Source organism: Physeter macrocephalus, chromosome 15 (genome assembly GCF_002837175.3).
Source record: "Physeter macrocephalus isolate SW-GA chromosome 15, ASM283717v5, whole genome shotgun sequence".
NCBI classification, from domain to species: domain Eukaryota; kingdom Metazoa; phylum Chordata; class Mammalia; order Artiodactyla; family Physeteridae; genus Physeter; species Physeter macrocephalus.
The window spans coordinates 34,911,558-34,930,567 of NC_041228.1; the positions used below are offsets into that span (position 1 = coordinate 34,911,558).

At 46.8% G+C, this 19,010-nt stretch overlaps 1 protein-coding gene across 6 annotated transcripts in view; it reads left to right on the forward strand.

Moving 5' to 3' along the window:
- NCALD (neurocalcin delta) overlaps nt 1-16,510 on the forward strand; it is a 458,484-nt gene extending 441,974 nt beyond the window's left edge. For all 6 annotated transcript variants that reach the window (XM_055091026.1, XM_055091029.1, XM_028500448.1 and 3 more), the window contains 3 exons: nt 1,486-1,882; nt 11,324-11,429; nt 13,813-16,510. In XM_055091026.1, coding sequence (XP_054947001.1) covers nt 1,505-1,882; nt 11,324-11,429; nt 13,813-13,910 — 582 coding nt within the window. In that variant the 5' untranslated portion in view covers nt 1,486-1,504 and the 3' untranslated portion in view covers nt 13,911-16,510. The remainder of the gene's footprint in view (nt 1-1,485; nt 1,883-11,323; nt 11,430-13,812) is intronic.
- Nucleotides 16,511-19,010: the final 2,500 nt, after the last annotated feature.

A 19,010-nucleotide genomic window follows, 5' to 3' on the forward strand; every position in this document is an offset into this window, starting at 1 on the left:
GTGAAAATCTCAAAGAAACTGGGAATCATTATTAAAATGGGGATGTGTTATCTTTTATATATTCTATGTTTCCAATACAAGAAAAATGTAAAATATAAGTGCAGAGCCCCTTTATTAAAAGGGATTTATCTTAACCATGCTTAAATCATAAGACTTTGGACATGGGAACTAAGCTCAGCTATCACCTCCTCCAAGAAGGCTTCCCTGATAGCACCCATGTCCCCTTTTGGCTTGAGTGTCCTTTCTATGTACTCTCACTGCACCATGTCCATTCCCCTGATACCATGTTTTGAATTTTTATTGTGTTGTCCTCTTACTGCCACTACCACCTCCATAGATACACAACTGGGTACCTCTTAAGGAGGAGGGGACACATCTTACTCTGCCTTCACAGCGCTAGAAACATAGCTGGTATATGGCACTCGGTTAATGTTGAATAGCTCTGTGAATGGGAAGATGATGATTACAGGTTTTTTCCCCATCTAATAAAAGTTGCCTTTATTCCCCACATTATATTAAGTTTTAAAATATGTAACAAAGGGTATATATTCTTGTTTTTTGAAATGTAAATGTATTAAAATGTAAATATATTAAATGTAAATGTATTAAAACATTTATTAATAGCATCTTTAGATAAGGGCACATACGAAAAATCTAGAAGGACACACACCAAAATGCTGGTGGTGGTTATCTCTTAAGTGTTAAGATTTGAAATGATGGTAACTTTGTCTTTATGCATCACTGTGTTGTTTAACTATTTTACTATGGATGTGCTACTGTTATGATAAGAAAATATGAAGTTATTTGTATTTTAAAAAGGAAAATTTGGCCCATAAGCCGCAATCATAGGACATAAACAACTTTATGAAATATCATCTTTACCGTCTAACCCAATGTTGACAGTGATTTGACTTTGTGGGTTTAAATAACTGACCAGGCTTGGCGGCATTTAATGGAGTTAGATGGCTTTCTGTTTTCCTTACTCATGTCTGTGTTTATAATATTCAGAAGGTACCCAAGCACTTTATTTGCAGTTGTCTAAAACGTGCTAAATTACCTCTTTTGTTCCTTTCCTTTAATTCTCCCTGGTAATACTTGGATTGGGTGTTAGAACCCCAGTCTTTTTAAAGCCCGGCTTAACTTCTTGCAAATAGATAAGGCAGAACTAAGTAACCAATTAATTCTCTCTCTCTCTCTCTCTCTCTCTCTTTCTCTCTCTTTTTCACTATAAATCTCCTGTTTTTAGGGTGGCTCTGTGTAGAAGAAATATCAGTTTTCTGGTCCGTGATAGTTCTGCTGTACATCTTCTGCCTGCCCGTCTTTCAACGTTTTGTTTGGCTGACCACAATGTTGGAAAACCCTAGACAATGTTATTGGACTAACAGTTTATTTCTTTTTCCCAAAGGAACAATCACAGCTTGTAAAATGTGCCTCTAAAGAACAGGTTTAAAAAACTATATATACTATATTCTTTTTTATCTGCAGCTGAATTCTTGCTGCCAAGATGGGGAAACAGAACAGCAAGCTGCGCCCAGAGGTCATGCAGGACTTGCTGGAAAGCACAGATTTTACAGAGCACGAGATCCAGGAATGGTATAAAGGCTTCTTGAGAGACTGCCCCAGTGGACATTTGTCAATGGAGGAGTTTAAGAAAATTTACGGGAACTTTTTCCCTTATGGGGATGCTTCCAAATTTGCAGAGCACGTCTTTCGCACCTTCGATGCCAATGGAGACGGGACAATAGACTTTAGAGAATTTATCATAGCCCTGAGCGTAACGTCAAGGGGGAAGCTGGAGCAGAAACTGAAATGGGCCTTCAGCATGTATGACCTGGATGGAAATGGCTACATCAGCAAGGCAGAAATGCTCGAGATTGTGCAGGTACGTGGACCTTGCCCTTTACAAAGAGTAGAGTATGAGTCACAGTGAGAATTGGGAAGTCCACAGTATAGCTTAGTGGAGAGATTGCAAACGGGTGGTCCGCCTGGGCACTGATTTGGCTTAGCCAGTGTCTTTGAAAATGTGGAACCCATATACAAAACAGGGAGATTCCACATAAACATGCAGATTGGCTAGCATCTCTTGGAAACTCAGGAGCTCCGGCCACACTGGGCCCACATTCTTGCCTGGCATAGGTGCCCTGGGGCTTTGTGGTGACTCCTCCCTACAGAGGGACATGCCCTCTTCAGCTGGTCATGCTGACTGTGGCCACCATCTACTCAGTGCTGCCTGGACCTAGAGCCTGGAGTGATGTTTAATGATCAAACTCTGACCTGGGTTCAGATCCTGCCTCTTTCAGTCACCACCTCTGTGACTTTAACCCAAGCGAGCCTCAGTGTCCTTATCTGTAAAATGGAACTATCAGCAGTGCCCACTGCTGTGGGATTGTTGTAAGATTAGACTGACTCTCCGTGTTCAATGCTTAGCACAGTGCCAGCCGTACAGAAAAGCTCATCATCACTGCCATCACTAATTTCCAACTTTATTAGACACTTGAATAAAAGTAGGGATCTGTAATCTAGCTTCTATCTCATCAGAGATACAAACAGTGCAGAATCAAGGCCTCCATCATTTTAATAGGAAGCACTCCATTTTATTTCCCCAAATCACTCACCCAGAGTAAATTTCCCAAACAGAACAGGAAAAGGGGTCGTTTTTCCTTTCACCACCCTCTCTTCTTTGAAAGTCCACACTCAGGCCTTGTCACTGTCCCAAGAAGCTGTGTGCCTTTGTGGGGATTCTCACCGTTTGGTTCTAGCTGGTCTGCACCATTTAGGAGAATGCATATTTGCAGATGCTACAATCGCTTCAGAGGCGGCACTGCCTTTTAGGTGTCTGGGAACATACCTGTTAGAAAGTGATAAGATGGAGGCAGGCTGTGGGCCAGCAGAATCATACACAAATTAAGGCTCTATTTGTTAAAGTAAGTGAAACTGCAGCTTGATTACAAGTGTCAGCACATAAATTCCTTGCTGAACTTCTGTCCCTCCAAGACTCAGAAGTTCAAGCCACTTAATGTAAGATGCAAATTCATGATGTTCACCTGCAAATACTAATAAGTGGTCAGGGTGAAGATCGGGGTCCAAACAAGTTTATAATGAGGCTTGTCAATGAATGGAGGGTGGAACTCCATAAATTCTCTCGTTTTTCTTCTTTATTGTTGCTTCCTATGGTTTAATTTTGGTATCCACAGAATATTGTTGGTGGTAACAGACTGGAATCCTTTTGTTTTTCCTGGCATTGGTAGGAAGGATTCTATTGTGGACTCCGTAACACTGAAATACACGGTATTGGTTTCCTCTTGGAAACCAATTGGCTGCTGTAACAAAGGGCCATAAACTTAGTGGCTTAAAACAACACACATTTATTATCTTACAGTTCTGGAGGTCAGAGATCTGAAATCGGTTTCACTGGGCTAAAATCAAGGTGTCCGCAGCTTGCATTCTGTCTGGAGGTTTTAGAGGAAAATCTGTTTCCTTGCCTTTCCTACTTTTTGAAACATTCCTTAGCTTGTAACCCTTTATATCCATCTTCAGAGCCAGCAACAGTGGATTGAGTTCTTCTCACGTTGCCGTTCCCCTGGGTATCTCATTCTGCTTCTCCCTTCCACTCATAAAGACCCCTGTGAGTACACTAGGACAACGCAGATAATTCAGAATAATCCCCCCAGCTCAAGATCCTTAGCATAATTACATCTGCAAAGTCCCTTTTACTGTGTAAGGTAACATATTCACAGGTTTCAGGGATTAGGACATGCACATCTTGGGGGGGCCATTATTCAGTCTACCACATATGTCCAAACGCAGTTATGTTCCTTTTTCCAAAAAATAATTTTGTGCTCTGTCAACATCTGGGTGAAAAAGCAAAACCATATGCAGATTTATTTTTGGAGTCTTACACAAACATTTTCACATTCATGTGTTTGTTTTTTTTTAAGTGACAAACTTAGGAACATGATTTAGGCCCAGTATTTTATTACTGCATCAAAACCATCCCTCATGAGTCTTAAGCCAGATCACAATTCTGACGTTTCTCCCGTAACGGCAGATCCTCTCCTGGGGCGGCGGGGAGGGCCCTCATCTCAGCCCCCGGCTGCAAGAGGAAGGAGAATCCTTCCTGCCCCACACAGTTCTCTGTCCCTGAGCCCGGCCAGAGGCAGGTCTGAACACCCACACCCAGCCCAGCACAGGCTGCGTTTCAGGAAGGGGGCAGCGAGCATGTGAGTAGCGTTGCGCATTGAACCACCAGTGCTCAGATGCTCTCTGGGATCTTGGGGGTGAGGGAACATGAACTTAGGGATCCATCAGCAGGACCGCAGGGAGCAAATGCAGGAAGAACAGGGAGTGAAACTGACCCCCTTCTGTTCTCAGAAAGTAACTACGACCCTTGAAAGAACACGTTTGAACTACAGGACTGTCGTTGGGGAGGAGTACCTAATCTGTGTTGCTTTACTCTTATGATTGAATGAAAATCACAGGCTTAGACAAAAATTGATCACCTGGATCCAAAACAAAGATGAAGAGGGAGTCAGGGGAAGAATTGGCATGTGAGAGCTGTTGTCTTGAGCAAAGCAGGTCAATATCACCTTGCCCCTCTCCTTGTTCAATCTCCTCTTCCTTCTTTTCCTCGGGTAAGTTACTTAACCTTTCTGTACATTGTTCTCATGATTTGTGAACTGGAACCAATCATGGCACCTGCCTCAAGCGTAACCGTAAGGGTTAAACAGTTATTACAAGTAGAGTACCTAGAACAGTGCCTCTCAATGGCTACCCTTCAGTAAATGTTGACTACTATTATTCTGTAGAAGTTTCTGGAGCTGAGACAGGATGTTTCCCTGCAAAATAAAGGGAGGTCATTTCCCATTCAAAGGACAAAGTAATAGAGTCTCCCATTAAGTCTTAAGTTAAGTTTACCTAGTCGTATAAATGTATGTTCACAAAACAAAGGGAGGTAACCCAGCTAAACCTCCAATTGGTGGAACTCACAGAAGAGATATTCTTGTCGGGATGACTTTAGGAGTTCCCAGGCTTCTTCAGCTGTTGTCTTTCCTACCAAACACCATCCCAGCTGGGAATAAGCTAAAACTTCTGGGCTGCTCCGATGCTTACGGGATTTAAGTAACAGGAAGATCACCTTTCCAGGAGAGAATGTGGTTGGTACCAGGAATTCCCCAACTCCGAGCTGTTGCCCTGAGCCCATAGGTGCACTTCATGCATTGGGACTTTTGGGGCACAGCCTGTCTGGACTTATTCTCAAGTCCTGCTAGAGACTTTCCGAAAGGAATATAGAGGCTAACACAGTGTTACCTTTAGCAGTTCTCAGGGAACTCACTTTAATGACCAGGTTGCAATAATTTCTAGTTAGCATATTCATTCCTTGGATGGTAATGATTGCTTTAAAGTAGTTTGTGTTCAAATACGTGTAGTCTTAGAATCAGACTCTCCCTCCTAGTTGTGATTCAGGGTTAATTAGCGCTTTTGATAAGGCAGAATGAACTTCATAACACCCTTAGTCTACATTTTCACACCCTTTGAATGAATGAAAACTAAAGGAAGGAGGTTGGGCTTATGCTGGCAGCCCATCACAGAAGACTTCATTTTTTTGTTTGTTTCTTTTAGCAATATGGGAATTTTTTTTCCTGATTCACTCATCAGAATAAGGCATATGTATCCATACAGCAACAAGATGAAGAGGAAGGGAGACTCTGGTGTTAGCCATGCAAAGGTTTGCTGTCCACAAACACCAGACAGACTCACAAATTAATCTGACCTGGTCTCAAGAACACCAACTGTGACCAGTTCAGACAACCAGCTTGTGAGTATTTGTGCCCTGAGGGATCAAAATCAGGACCAGAAAGACTTGGTTACATTCTTTCTAAAACCACTTCCTGAGTGGCATTTTTTTTTTCCCAAAGATCTTTCTAAATTGGTGTCGTAGACACTATGTCACTTGTAATATGTGCCTTGGAGACCTGAAACACTGTGCTTTTCTGATGGTGAAAAAAAAAGGCGGGGGTGGATGGTGTTGTGGTGAAAGCTTCTAGTCCATCTTGATATGGCCCCTGGGAATTCAGCTGCAAACTCTTGCCTAATTCTCAGTTATGAGTGTGGACCACAGATGTTACTCGAGAATGCAACTTGGATTTCTCTCCTGGAGAAAATTCTTTAAAGCAGTTGCCTAGGTTAGTGACTTTCTCTAAGAACTAACCTTCGTGTTTGTTTATCAGTTGTGTTTGGCTTATCCCTTTCTTATCAGGGGATTAATCTTATCGTGACAAACCACATTATAGTTTAAGAGTTGAAGTTAGGCATCTGGCAACACAAGTGAGTGCCTGCTACCCAAAGGCCCCCCCCACTCGGCTGTGCCCTCCAGGTCTCCTTTGTGGACTCCTCTTCCTTCTCCTGTTTCCTAAACAAGGATATTCCCAAGCAGAGTTCCAGCCTCAGCCCTCTTTTCCTTTCATTAGTTCTGGGAAGTCATCTTCTCAGTGCTTGTATGGGCCAGGCATAGTGTTAAGTATTTTCTACACTGTATTAGTTTCCTAGGGTTGCTATAACAAATTACCATAAACTGGGCAGTTTCAAACAACAAAAATTTATTCTATCACAGTTCCAGAGGCCAGAAGTCCAAAGTCAAGATGTGGGCAAGGCTGGTTCCTTCCAGAGACTCCTGGGAGGATCTGCTCCATGCCTGTCTCCTAGCTTCTGGTGGTGGCTGGTGATCCTTGGTGTTTTGGGCCTGCATCTCTCCTATCATCATGTGACATTTTCCCTGTGTGACTGTCCAAATTTCCTTCTTCTTATACGAACACATCATTGGATTAGGGCCTGCCCAAATCTAGTATGATCTCATTTTAACTTGATTACGTCGCAAAGACCCTATTTCCAGATAAGGTCACATTCACAGGTTCTGGGTGAACATGAACTTTTGCAGGATGTTAGTCAACCTGGTACATGTGCATTTTCTCATTTAATCCTTACAATAACCTTATTAGCCCCATTTTATGGATAAAGAAACAGTACCTCCAGATCTTCACCTCTACTATGTCCAGCTGTTAACGAACATCTCCACTAAGACATTGCCCTGGTACCTCACAGTCAAACATTCCAAAAACAAACTCAGTATTGCCCCCCAAAATGTGAAGTCCTAAACCACAGCAGCTCCAGAATGTCTTTTTAGCAGAGTGAACGGCATCTTTGGAAGGGGCTGTTGGAAGCAACCTTTGCACAGCACTTTATATAAGATTGAAATAAATAGTAACTGCCCATATCTAAAAATGATGGGTACCACCACTTACCTGAAACAAGACAGTGGCTGAGGAATGGGCAAGAATGATAAATTTAGAAAAATAAGAAGGAGGCAGATTTGATAGGTTTAGCTGACTGCCTGCATCTGGAGACGGGTGGTAGAGCCGTATTAAAGATGTCTTTGACTTGATTACAGGATGGTGGATGGTAGGACTGTTTACCAAGGAACAAACAAACAAAAATGAGTGGGGGCAGGGGCCTGGGCAATAATGAGTTTCAAGTAAAATCTTACGTGAAAACTAATACAAGAACGGAGCTGCTTTGGTTGAAAAAGGGGTAGGGCCCTTATTCTCCCGCCATCCTCTCCCTGCCTGTGAAAGTATCTACAGCACTTTGGGAGAACATTATGGATTTACTGACTTACTGTATTCTTCTAGCTCTGAACAAGAAAGTGCTTATGCTGTTCTAGATACATAGATATTGATCCCATTTTAAGAGTATTTCTCATGGCCTCTCTCTACCCTCCTTTCCTGGTATGTAAAATCCTTCTAAGCAGGATGCTTTTCTTTATCGATAATCTAAGAACAACCCTATACTGCTTAACTTCTTTTACCCTTGGTGGGTTGTCATGGGGCCTTGGGTGTCCTGTTGGAAGACCCTGTATCTTCTGATGAAAAGCCAGTCTGGTTTCCTTCAGAGAGAAGAGTGAACTTTAGCTCTTGGAATTGTGCCTGCCTGCCCTTAGTTAATCCCACAGCCTTTATCAGTTCAGACATGAGCCCTTTCTTTCCAACATTCCGAGAGGTGGTTCATTCAGAGGGAAAAAGAAAAATCATATATATATATGTCAAGAGGAAGCTGGTAATTCCCCTGGCCGCAGGTGGTGCTGTCCTGAGCCTGCCTAGGGCAGAACCAGAGCTGGGTTCCTGGGTGTCCCATAGTGTTGTGTTTACCCAGAGACAAGAATAGGGCTCTTCAAGTTTAATTAAAAACAGGATGTCCCTGCTGGGCCTCTCATTGACATTGCTAAAAATAAAGTAGGGAAGTAGCCTGGCCTCTCCATGGTTTAAGCCCATTAAATTTGGGGGAGGGGTGTGGGGAACTGGGGTTAATAAAAGACACGATTTGTTTCAGATTGTTGTCTGGTGTTGTGTCTTTTCTCTCTCCCTGCACTGTGGAGTCCCAGGTCTAATACAATCAATGCTGGCTTGCTGAGGTCATGAGAGAGGGGCAGATGATTCCCCACTGAGGTTTTGCAGGGCTCTCACCCACTTACTCACATTGGGACCCCTGGGGCTTGTCACCTCATCTCTTTGCTCACTGCTCTAGTACCACCCATGTTCATAGACCTGGTTTTGTGAATATATCCACTAATCCCTTTCTGTGAGCTGATGCACATGAAAAACAAAGAAACAAACAAAAACAATCTAGTCTGAGCGCTATGAAAGAGCCATCTGGAAACGTGGGCGTGTTAAAGGTGCCCGCACTTCCTCCTCAACCCCTCAGTATACTCAGACATTACATCTCTTGCCCAATTCCAGAAGCCTCGTTTGCAAATATCCTCATATAAGGGCATCCTGACTTTCTTCATATTGGTTTTGTTTTTATTTATGGGGTTTTTTTGTTTTGGTTTTTTTGTTGAACTAACCTATCTCATTTCTCTGCCCCAGCCCTATTCCTTTAGCCTAACAGCTAAAGACTAAACCCCTGAAGAGTTTCTGTTGGGTGTAAGAGCCTTGTTTTCAAACACACATTCATCTGTTTGCTTGGTCTTTCGTTGATTTGTTCAACCAGAGTATTAAGAGAATAATCCCTAGATTATTACACAGTTGACTTCCCTTCAGAATCCCAAGAAGGAGAATTTCATGAACCTCAACTCTTAGAGGCTGAGAGTTCCAAGGAGTGTTCCAGACCAGTGGGTTTTACTTGCTACTATGGGACCTTACCGAGGCCAGAACAGATTTGGGGAAGGAACAATGCAGCCCCAAAGAACGTTGATTACACAGCATCCTTAAGACTTCTAGCAAAAGTAAACTTATTATTTGTCCATAAATGCCCCTCCCACGTCACGTCTACAACTCCTGAAATGTACCAGCTCTTACACCTTTAAAGAGGTGTACTTGTGATTTAGTGGGACACTGATATCTAGATACTGTTTTGTTGTTGTTGTTCTAAGATTCCTGGGCTTATGAATTCACAAAATATTTAGACTGTGTAAGTCTGAAGTCTGTGTGAGGGGTGTGTGTGTGTGTGTGTTCATCAGTTGGTGCCACCGATTCCTCTTTGAGTCAAGAGTTACAGAAAAGCTTCCATGTTGGAGCAAAGAAAGCTGAGGAGAGGGTGCTAGACCTTAAAACATAGGTGGTATGGAGAGTCTCCTGCTTTCCACTCTTGTTACTAAATATTCATGTGGCCCTGAAAGTTCAGCACCTCTGTTTCCCATTTGTAAAAAAGTCTCTAACTCTATGGCCTTTTCTAGCTCCCCCAAGGAGTCAGGTGTCCCCAGCGGCTTGGCACGTGGCACTATAACCCCAGCACAGATGGTAGTGTCGTCCTGGGCTGGCAGGGACAGCAATAGGGATCCAGGAGGAAGACAGAGTATGGCTCACCTCTCGCCTCTGGAGCACACTTCAGTGAGCGTCTCTTGGGACAGCTGACTGTGGCCAAGCTTACTTACCCCAGTGACACCCATCACCCCAGACAGAGCCATGACTCCCAGTTTGCCCTTCCTCCCAGACAGAATCACTGTGGAGGCAGCTCCAGTTCAGCAAGGGCTCTGGGTGGGTTCAAGTCAGACTCGGGGAGCCTGACCTGAGGGGTCCCTATGGGGTGGGATCAGCCCAAGAGTCAACACACTGGGTGAGTCCATTTTTCACTCCTATTTTATCAACGGAGATTATAATATTTATCCCCATTTCTCCAGAATATTTTAGGAAGTTGAGGCAGAGTTGATCCTGAACAAGACTGTAAAGCAGAGAAGTTAAGCCTTTATCTCTTTTTGCAACCCTTTTTGTTTCCACATTTCCCCTTTGGAGACTGCTTTCCTTCAGCTGCCTTCCTTTCTGTCCTCCCACTACATCCCAAGTTCCAGAACTTTCCAGATTTCTCCACCCACCCTCTGGCAAAATCTACCTTTTCTAAAACTCCTTCCAGGGCTAATTTTCCCAAAGTGAATCTGAGTACCAGAAACATGGTCTGGGGATAAAAACAATGACTTTACATTATGCTTCCAAAATAAAAACAACATTTGGCAGCTGAGGCCTTCCAGGCGCTTACTGGGTACCACGGGGGGTCCACAGGTGGTAGGGGAGATAGTTTCAGTACTGTTCACAAAACCTTTTCAGTAGAACCCTCTTTTGCCCATCAGATTTCTGATGTACCCAGTTTATTTCAAGCTGAGATTGTATACTTATTTCATCCAAAACTTGGATGGCAGACTGTTCCCATCCTGGGGATACTTGGCAGCTTGCTGAGAAGGAATGTGAGACGATTGCCACATACAAGGGGAAAGAGCGCTGGGATGGATTGGTAATGTCTGCCCAGGAGAAGAGGAGGGCAGGCTCTTACAGACCATCAGTGTTTGTCACCCTTGAGGGACCCAGGGAGAGACCACAGTAGACCCTGACCTGTCTCTGGCCTGAGGAATGTCACCTACAGCCTGAGAGCGGGGACCTCAAAACAGCAGCAGCAGCACAAGGAACCTCATTAGAAATGCGGACTCTCAAGCCCCCCATCTCCCCAGCCCACCCTACTCAATCAGCTTCTGCGTTTTCACAAGATTCCCAGGGGATTCATAAGCACATTAAAGCTAGAGACACGGGGGGCCTAGTGGATCTTCCTGCCAGTTGTCGCTCCTGAAGCTTCTTACCGCTGGACAAGCTCTGCTGGCCTGGCTGCTCTCACCAGCAACTGCACGTCTCTCTTCTACCACAACAGATGGTCAGGAACAGAGCTGGCTCTCTGTGTGATGGGAGGCATTCCCTTCAACCCTGTATTTGAGAGGTTTAATAATAGGGCCATTGTGTGCAAAACCAAACCATGTTTCTGTCTCACACCATGTTGCTTCTGTCCCCAGGCAATCTATAAGATGGTCTCCTCTGTAATGAAAATGCCTGAAGATGAGTCAACCCCAGAGAAGAGGACAGAAAAGATCTTCCGCCAGATGGACACCAATAGAGATGGTAGGAGACCATGGCTGCTTTGCTTTGCTTTGCTTTGCTCAGAGTGGGGGCTGCTGGAGGGGCTGGAGTGTCCGGGCAGGGAAATTCCACAAGAGGTCAAGATATTGGCCATAGGGACCTGGCTCAAGGCCCTTTGTGAAAGTGGCTTATCCTGCTTGCTCCCTGTAGGGGGAAGATGGAGGCTGGATCTCACAGGCCAGAGAATCAGAAAGTGGGGAGGGGCCTGTTATCCAGCCAGACCCTAGTAGCTTTCATCCCAGCCTGCCCAGGGGGTTTTGTTGGGGTTTCTTGCGCATGCTCCAAGGTGTTGGGTTTCCTGGAGCCAAGTGGGACCCCTCAGCTGTTGGCGGGTGAGGTGGCCAGCAGATTCCACCCTGAGGGAACCACCCACAATTCAAATCCAACAAAGGGATGCAAAGCAAGCCAAAATGAAAGGAGAGATGGATTTCAAACTCAAGAACAGTGGATTTTAGATGTTGGATTGCCAGACAGAATATGGGAGGCACAATTAAATTTAATTTTTGGATAAATTAACAAATGACTTTTCAGTATAAGTATGTCCTATTCAATATTTGGGACCTACTTAAAAAATTGTTGTTTATTTGAAATTGAAAGTTGGCTGGGCATCCCGTATTTTATTTGCTAAATCTGGCAACCCTAGTTAGATGTACTATCTGAGTTTAAAGTGCTCACACAGAGCCTGGTCCATAATAAGCCCTGAGTCATCTATAGCTCTTGCTTTTATTTCCAGCTTGCCTGTTCTGCTGGGCATCCCCAGCAGTTCTTGTCAGTGATGAGCAAACGCAGTCATATACCCCCGACGGGAGGCTTTGTCGCAGAGCGAGCCTCAGTTTCTATCCCTATGCCCTCTGGGCCTCCAGCTGCCTGAGAATCTGGGTTTGCAGGGTACAGGCCAATCTGTTTGCTTTGTTTCTCCACAAAGGTGCCATTACATCCTGTTTCTCTATGTGCCTTGATTCACAGGGAATAGTTTGTTTTGCAAAGACTAAACAAACGAGATTCTTTTAATAGAATAGTAAACTCGCTGACATTAAACTGCACGTTTTGCTGATGGTCCAGGGGAGCACAGGTGGGCTTGTGTCCTGCCCGAGGTCCGGCCTCCTCTTCAGAATAGGGCTGAAAGATGGAAGAAGATCCAAACACTGCAGGATCGAACCCTCACTGCGAGAAATGAGAGCCTCTGCTCTGGGACTCGGCCACAATGGGGTCACAGAGCCCTGACGGGGTCAGCATTCCCCAAATGCATCTTGTTGCTAAAAGCCCTGTGCTTTCCTAAGGGAAAGCCTTGGGTTTAAAAAAAAAAAAAAAAAGTGGCGGGGGGGCGGAGTGGGAGCCATACCGGGAGGGGCTTTAAGTCTGCAAGGGGTCAGGCTCCGCCCAACCAGGAGACTTGGTGCTTTGGCTCAGGGCTTCTGGACCCCAAGGCGGGACGCCACACCGGAGCAGAGGCCTCATCTAGACCCTCCCGCTGTTAGATTCCTCTTGGAGAAGCTCTTTGCATCCAACCCCTGGCGGCTGACTTGAAGAGAAAAGTCTGGGCCCCCAGCAGGTTAGCTGGGAAGCCAATCCGGGAGCACGCGGGTAGTTAGCCCGAGGGAGCGGATACATACGATGAATGCAGGGTTTACCCTGACACAACAAGAAAGGGGGAGAAGCTCTGCCTCCCCACCAGTATGACCGAGGAAACTTCTCGAAGGGAATTTAATACATACTCAGGACATCGAGGAGGAGTGGAATCCCAGGCAGCCAGTCTCCCCCATCCAGCCCGTTGGGGCAGGAGGAAAGTGCCCCGACGGGAGGGACCCAGCGCGACACCTCTCTGCTTCTCGGAGCACATAGCCCTTGCCTGGATGGAAGGGCAGCCGTCCTCACACCTTGGCCCAAAGAAGGGGCCCTCCCCCCAGATGTCTCTCCGGGCCCCTCTGCCCACAAGCAAACCTAGGTGTACCCAAGTGACCCTAAGGAGCCCAGAGGGCCCAGTGAGCCCGTGGGGACGGCCTTGGCGCTGCAGGAGCCCAGCTCAGTCTCTGAAAGGCGTGAGCGCCATCTGATCCACAGACACCGAGTCCCTCCGGGGCGCCTGCAGCTGGAGGGGCCACGAGGGCAGGGGCCGCGTTGCGGCCACCCAGCAGCCCCGCAGCCCAGGGCCGTGCACACAGAGCTCTCAGGAGGCCGCGTACTGCGCTGTGCGATGCTCAACGAGCCCCGGGGTCTCGGCTCAGAGAGACGGAAGGTGGGCCTCACGGCGGGTGTGAGACCCCGGGAAGAGGTGGGCCGCCACCGGCGGCCCCAAGGTGCAGCGGGAAGCCTACGTCCGTGCGGCAGCCACCAGCCGCCACTCACCGGTCCTCTTGCTTTCTAGGAAAACTCTCCCTGGAAGAGTTCATCCGAGGGGCCAAGAGCGACCCGTCCATAGTGCGCCTCCTGCAGTGCGACCCCAGCAGCGCCGGCCACTTCTGAGCCGGAAGCCCCACCAACTGTAGAGCTGCTTGTGTTCCCTTTGGAGTTTCCTTTTTAACAAAAAAAAATTTTTTTTTTTGCCAAACAATATTGACGGTGATGCTGTTCCCCGTGTGGTCGGATGCACCTCCCTCCGTGCCGCCTGCAGCTTCTTTTGTCGTGGACGCTTCATGGGAATGTCTAGAGCCCCCCGCGCTTGTGGAGAGCATGAACAGTGCTGCTGTGCACAGACTTTGTGGTGTTCATTGTTCTGACGATTTTTCATTGTTATTATTATTGCTTTCCCTTTGATTCGAAAGTCTGTGTTCTAAAACCGAAGACTGGGGGAGGCAAGAGAAGAGAAGAGAAAACAATCCAGTCCAGTGATTCTATTGCAAGCTTGAGGGCCCTGTTTGGAAAACAAAATTCCCCACCTGGGTCTGGAGTAACACATGCCCTAGGGGTGATGGCACCAGATGCTCGATTTCCCAGGGACCAGGAATCTTCCGGGGCCAGGCTATTAAAGGGGCCTGGGGGATTCCCGCCTGGAGGCCCACCCCATCCTCTTCCCCAGCAGGCTTTAGTTTCTAAGCTGTGAACATTTCAAGGTAAATTCATAGAGGAGAGGAAAAAGATGGCTCAGCTATTTCTTCCCAGGTTTACACTAGTTGAGCTAAGATGAGTTTCTCTGGAAATTAAACACAAATGGTAATTTATATTTCAAAACCAGACCCATCTTGTTGCCTATTGTAGTTTAAAAAAAAAAAAAGATTGCTGTATATAAAATACTGGGTATTGCAGACGAAATAAGTGTTTTGCCTTGTTTAAATGCAATGCATGTTTAGTGAGCACTAATACAGTCTTATTACAGGAGACTGTTTCCAGTAGCTTGTCGTGAAGTAAGCCAGCTATAATGAACGTGTGTGTCTTATTTTAAAGTCGTATCCGTCTTTGCACAAATGCACCAATCAACAGGTATATTTTATATATTCCAGAAAAGTACAAAGTAACCATGACCAGGGCCCAACCTTAATTTTGAATGCTTTTCCAGTGGTAGTGCCTAGGCAATAGAAGTGGGGCAAGTTTGAGTCGGATGTGTCAACTGGAGCACCAGAAGGTTCATATTTATTAGAGATGTGGGTTTGTCCACCCAGCCCAGCAGCCCGTTGAAAGTCCTGGATCAGAGGTGCGGTGCTTTTCTGAGCAGATACTATTCTGTAGCTGTTCCCACCCCCACCCCAAATAGCATAAATTCTTGGGACTTCCCAATGCTTTAATCCACATGTATGGTTAGGAAACCATAGCTGGAATGTTGACTTTTCCATGCCTCTAGCGGCCCTGAAAAGAGTCAGGGGTTGGGCATCATCTGGTTCATCTTGAAGAAGGCATAGGCAAGTGTGTCCGTGATTTCCAAGGCCCACCCTGGGGAATCCAAAAGTATCTTGCATCATCGTGTTCTCTGAATGCAAATTTCTATTTACAGAAGTGACAGTACAAATTTGAGTTGCTGTTGGGTCTGATGACCTCATACATCCTAATTTGAATTGAAAGGTAAGAGTACAAGTTGCTGGTCACAGGTAAGTCATATTTTCACAAGCAGTAGGCATGGGGAAGTCCAAACACTCAAGGATGTAGACGGGGAGATCCTGCCCCAAGAGAAGGCAGAGAGATCTCCTTGGCTGCGGCCAAGCTACTTCCTGTAGACCATGAACCACACAAAGATAAACTTACAACCATGAGGAAAATGATGCTGAGCCCATTATAATCTCTAGATTCCTGAGTATTACTCGATTCCATTTAAACTGATAGTAAAAATCTGAATTTGCATGGTTGACCAAAACGAACCAACTTGGCAGGGTGAAATTTTGAGACTGGACTCAGTAAAATAATCTTCATCTTCCTCTGAGTGTCAGTTTTTTTTATAGTGGTTCTGTACTGGGAGACTTGCTGAGTCCCTCCATCGGCCAAGTGGTAAAATCTGGTTTTGAAAACTAGGGAGTTAACCTAAGACACGGCGTGCACAGTAGGCAAGGGGACCCGGCCCCGCTGTAGGTGATGTTCAGGAGCTGCCTCCCACTTTCTCCCGCTCTTGATTGAAGACCTAATTCCTCCTTTAGTTCTCCATAGATGGCGGAGTCAGGTAATGTTGGGGAAAGCCCGCCTGGGCTCTGTCCTCAGTCATGACAGCTGACTGAGCCAGACTCACTCCATTCCCTAGAACCTAGAGCTGGAGTGAGATGCAGGGGAGAGCGTCTCCAGCTGTTAAGAAAACAAAGCAGTCGCACGGCTGATGAATGCTGACACACCCGGGATGGACGGAAAATAGTCCTTGTCCTTGCCTGCCATTGACCCTGTCTGTATATTCTTGAGGGTTGTTTTCTCATTCTCCTCCTTCCCAGGAAGGCCTTTGTATGTCTGATCCAATGCACTCGAAGTGTGGCCAAGGGACTCGGCAGCACCCAGAAGGCTGAATGCCTACAAGCTTATGTCACTCCTGTGCTGGGCTGTTCATTGTCATTGCTGTGTTGAGGGACCTCTGGAAATGGAGTCTGTTGTGTCTGAAATCAGGCCAGCCTGTGATGTTCAAGGGACTGGAATAAAGTGGCTTACGACCTGAAGGATGATACAGAGTGGTCGACTGTTCATATCCTTGTTTAGGGTGGGGAAAGGGGTGTTGAGGGCGCAGTCCCATCCCATTGATATGCCCTGGGGGCACTTGACACAAGTGAAGTAATTTATGAATCCCTCCCCGTGGAGTGGGTCCTATATCAGTTGACTTCTGTGTTACTCTAGCTTGGCATTCAAGAATGTTGCTGATTTAATATGATGGTCTGGGACATGAGGTTTCCGTGCCTAAACTGCTGCTCCAGCTGAATCTGTGCCCAAGTGAGGGCCCAGATGCTGTGCTGGCCGCCTCCTGGGTGTGGTTTCTGCTCTACAGGCACAAGGAAGCAGGGTTTGTGAAAGCGGGGATGAGAGGGTCTGCTGGACCCAAAGCCCTGTCCGAAAGCATCCTTGGTCTACATGTGGGCGAACTTAACTTCCCTCCCGCTCATGGCCTTCACTTTCTTGCCTCCTCTCCTTCCTCACAACTGGAGCTATAAATTCCAGTCTCAACATTAGGTGCACCGGAAGGAGAAACTGAGGCAACTTCCCTCTTCAGTGGGAAATTAATACCTCCCTCTCCCCTCTCGGGGCCTCTCAGGCTGGAGAAGGGTCTATAGGAAAACTGACATGATTACAGAGCCCATGGCCTCAAAGCCAATTCAGATCAAGGTGCTTGTTGCTGCTGTCCTTGGCCTTGCCTCCAGCACAGAGGCCATGAATGTAGGAAAAAGGGGCTGAATGTCAGCTATGGTAGATGTCTCCTGGGCCAACCAGACCTCATGTAGGAGCTGAGTTGGCCTGGAGGGCAGTCTTTTTGTACCTCACAGTTTCTCTCTGTAGACCAGCAATGGCTCTGATGCCCCTGAGAACTGAGCATGAGTAATGCCCTGTCACTCATGGCAGATGGTCAGGAGGTGGCTGGGACCCTCCAACCTGATCAGGAGCCTTCGCTCGCACACCTGTTGGAGGTGAACCTGTTAATTTCCAGCACATTTGCAAGCCTGAGGCTCCTATTTTCAGGGTACTGTCCCAACCCAGCTCTGGACCCCCTGACAGCCTAGTTCAGGCATGGGGAGGAGGGGAGGGCATAGGCCAGGTGAGGAAGAATCTGCCTGTTTTCTCAGTCAAGGCAGGGGGAGATCACGAGAGCTCCCTTTGGAAGAAATGGAGATGCTTCACGCAGGCCTCTCTTATCTTTGTCAGGAGTATGCTTTCACTTTCCTGAAATTTTCTGTTTGCTTTTTTTTTCAAGGTGGCTGGAGAAACAAAAGAAAGAAAATTGAGCCCTGTATTTTCCAAGGCAGTAGAGTATCAGTCAGATCCACCTAAAATAGAAAGATTGTTGCAGAGTGAAAAGATGTCCAACACCAAGGGTCTAACCAATGGTATATTCATTTCAAATAGATTTCTCTACACTTGAATGATGACCACATGTCCAGGACTTGGATAGGTCCTGGGCATTTGCTGCCCTGGGTGCTAATGTGCCATTGACCCTCAGAGACACAGGGGCTCAGACACTCGAGTTGGCAGCCTTCCTAAAGTGAGATTAGCGTTTGGTGGGCTCTCATCACATTGTGAAAGTCTAAGGGTAAGAGGGGATTGTATGCCTTAGGACTGGGGTGACTGCTGAGCCCTGACTCTCCCAGAGTGAACCCCTATCCCGGTGCTGACGATGCCAGGCTGTTATCACTGGGCACGTCGCAGCCTCTGAGGATGGACTGCATCTAATTTGCCTCTTATTCCCCAGCACCGGACACGATGCCCGGTCCATAGTAACTGAGCTGAGCTGGCATAGCGATGAAGGCAAGAGCTGGTACTGGACCCTGTGGCCCTGACAGCTTTACCTACCCGGAGTCCCAGTACAGGGAGGTGGTGGGGGGGGGCACACATGGGGAGCGGAGTTCACAGCAGGACTATGGCTGCCATGGGTCAAGGGAGGACTGCCTCAGGGGGAGACGTGAAGACCAGCGCATGCCCGGCAGGACCTCGTCGGGCCCGTGGGGAATACATTCAGACCTCCTACTGAGACTGCGGAACACAGATCGTGGCAAAGAGGCCTTTGGCCCATTTCTAATCCCAGGATCTCTCCAGAAGCCTCCTCAACGAGCACTTCTCCTGACCTCCTCTTTGCTACCTGCTGGTCCAAGCACGGAGGCTGCTGAGGATGCCAAGCAGGTCAAAGTTGGTCAGAGAAAGCTTTCCCTAGGCGAATTTTTAGCCAAGGTTTGAAAGCTGTGGACGTGGACAGACAGAGAGGTGGAAGAACATAGAAGCGCTCCTTGTTTGGAACAGAGAGGCTCTCGGGAGCTAATCGTGGAGGATGGCTGAAGGAGTGTGCGTGGACACTGAGGAAATGCCGAGAAATCCTGGGATTTGAGCTGACAGGTACTAGCGAGGCTGTGGGTTCCAGGGCAAGGGACTGTCATGATGAGGTTGGCGTTTCAGCCACGTGGTTTTAGTCTCTGTGGAGAGGTGGGTGAGGATGAACTAAGGGACGGGAAAGCTCTGGTGGTA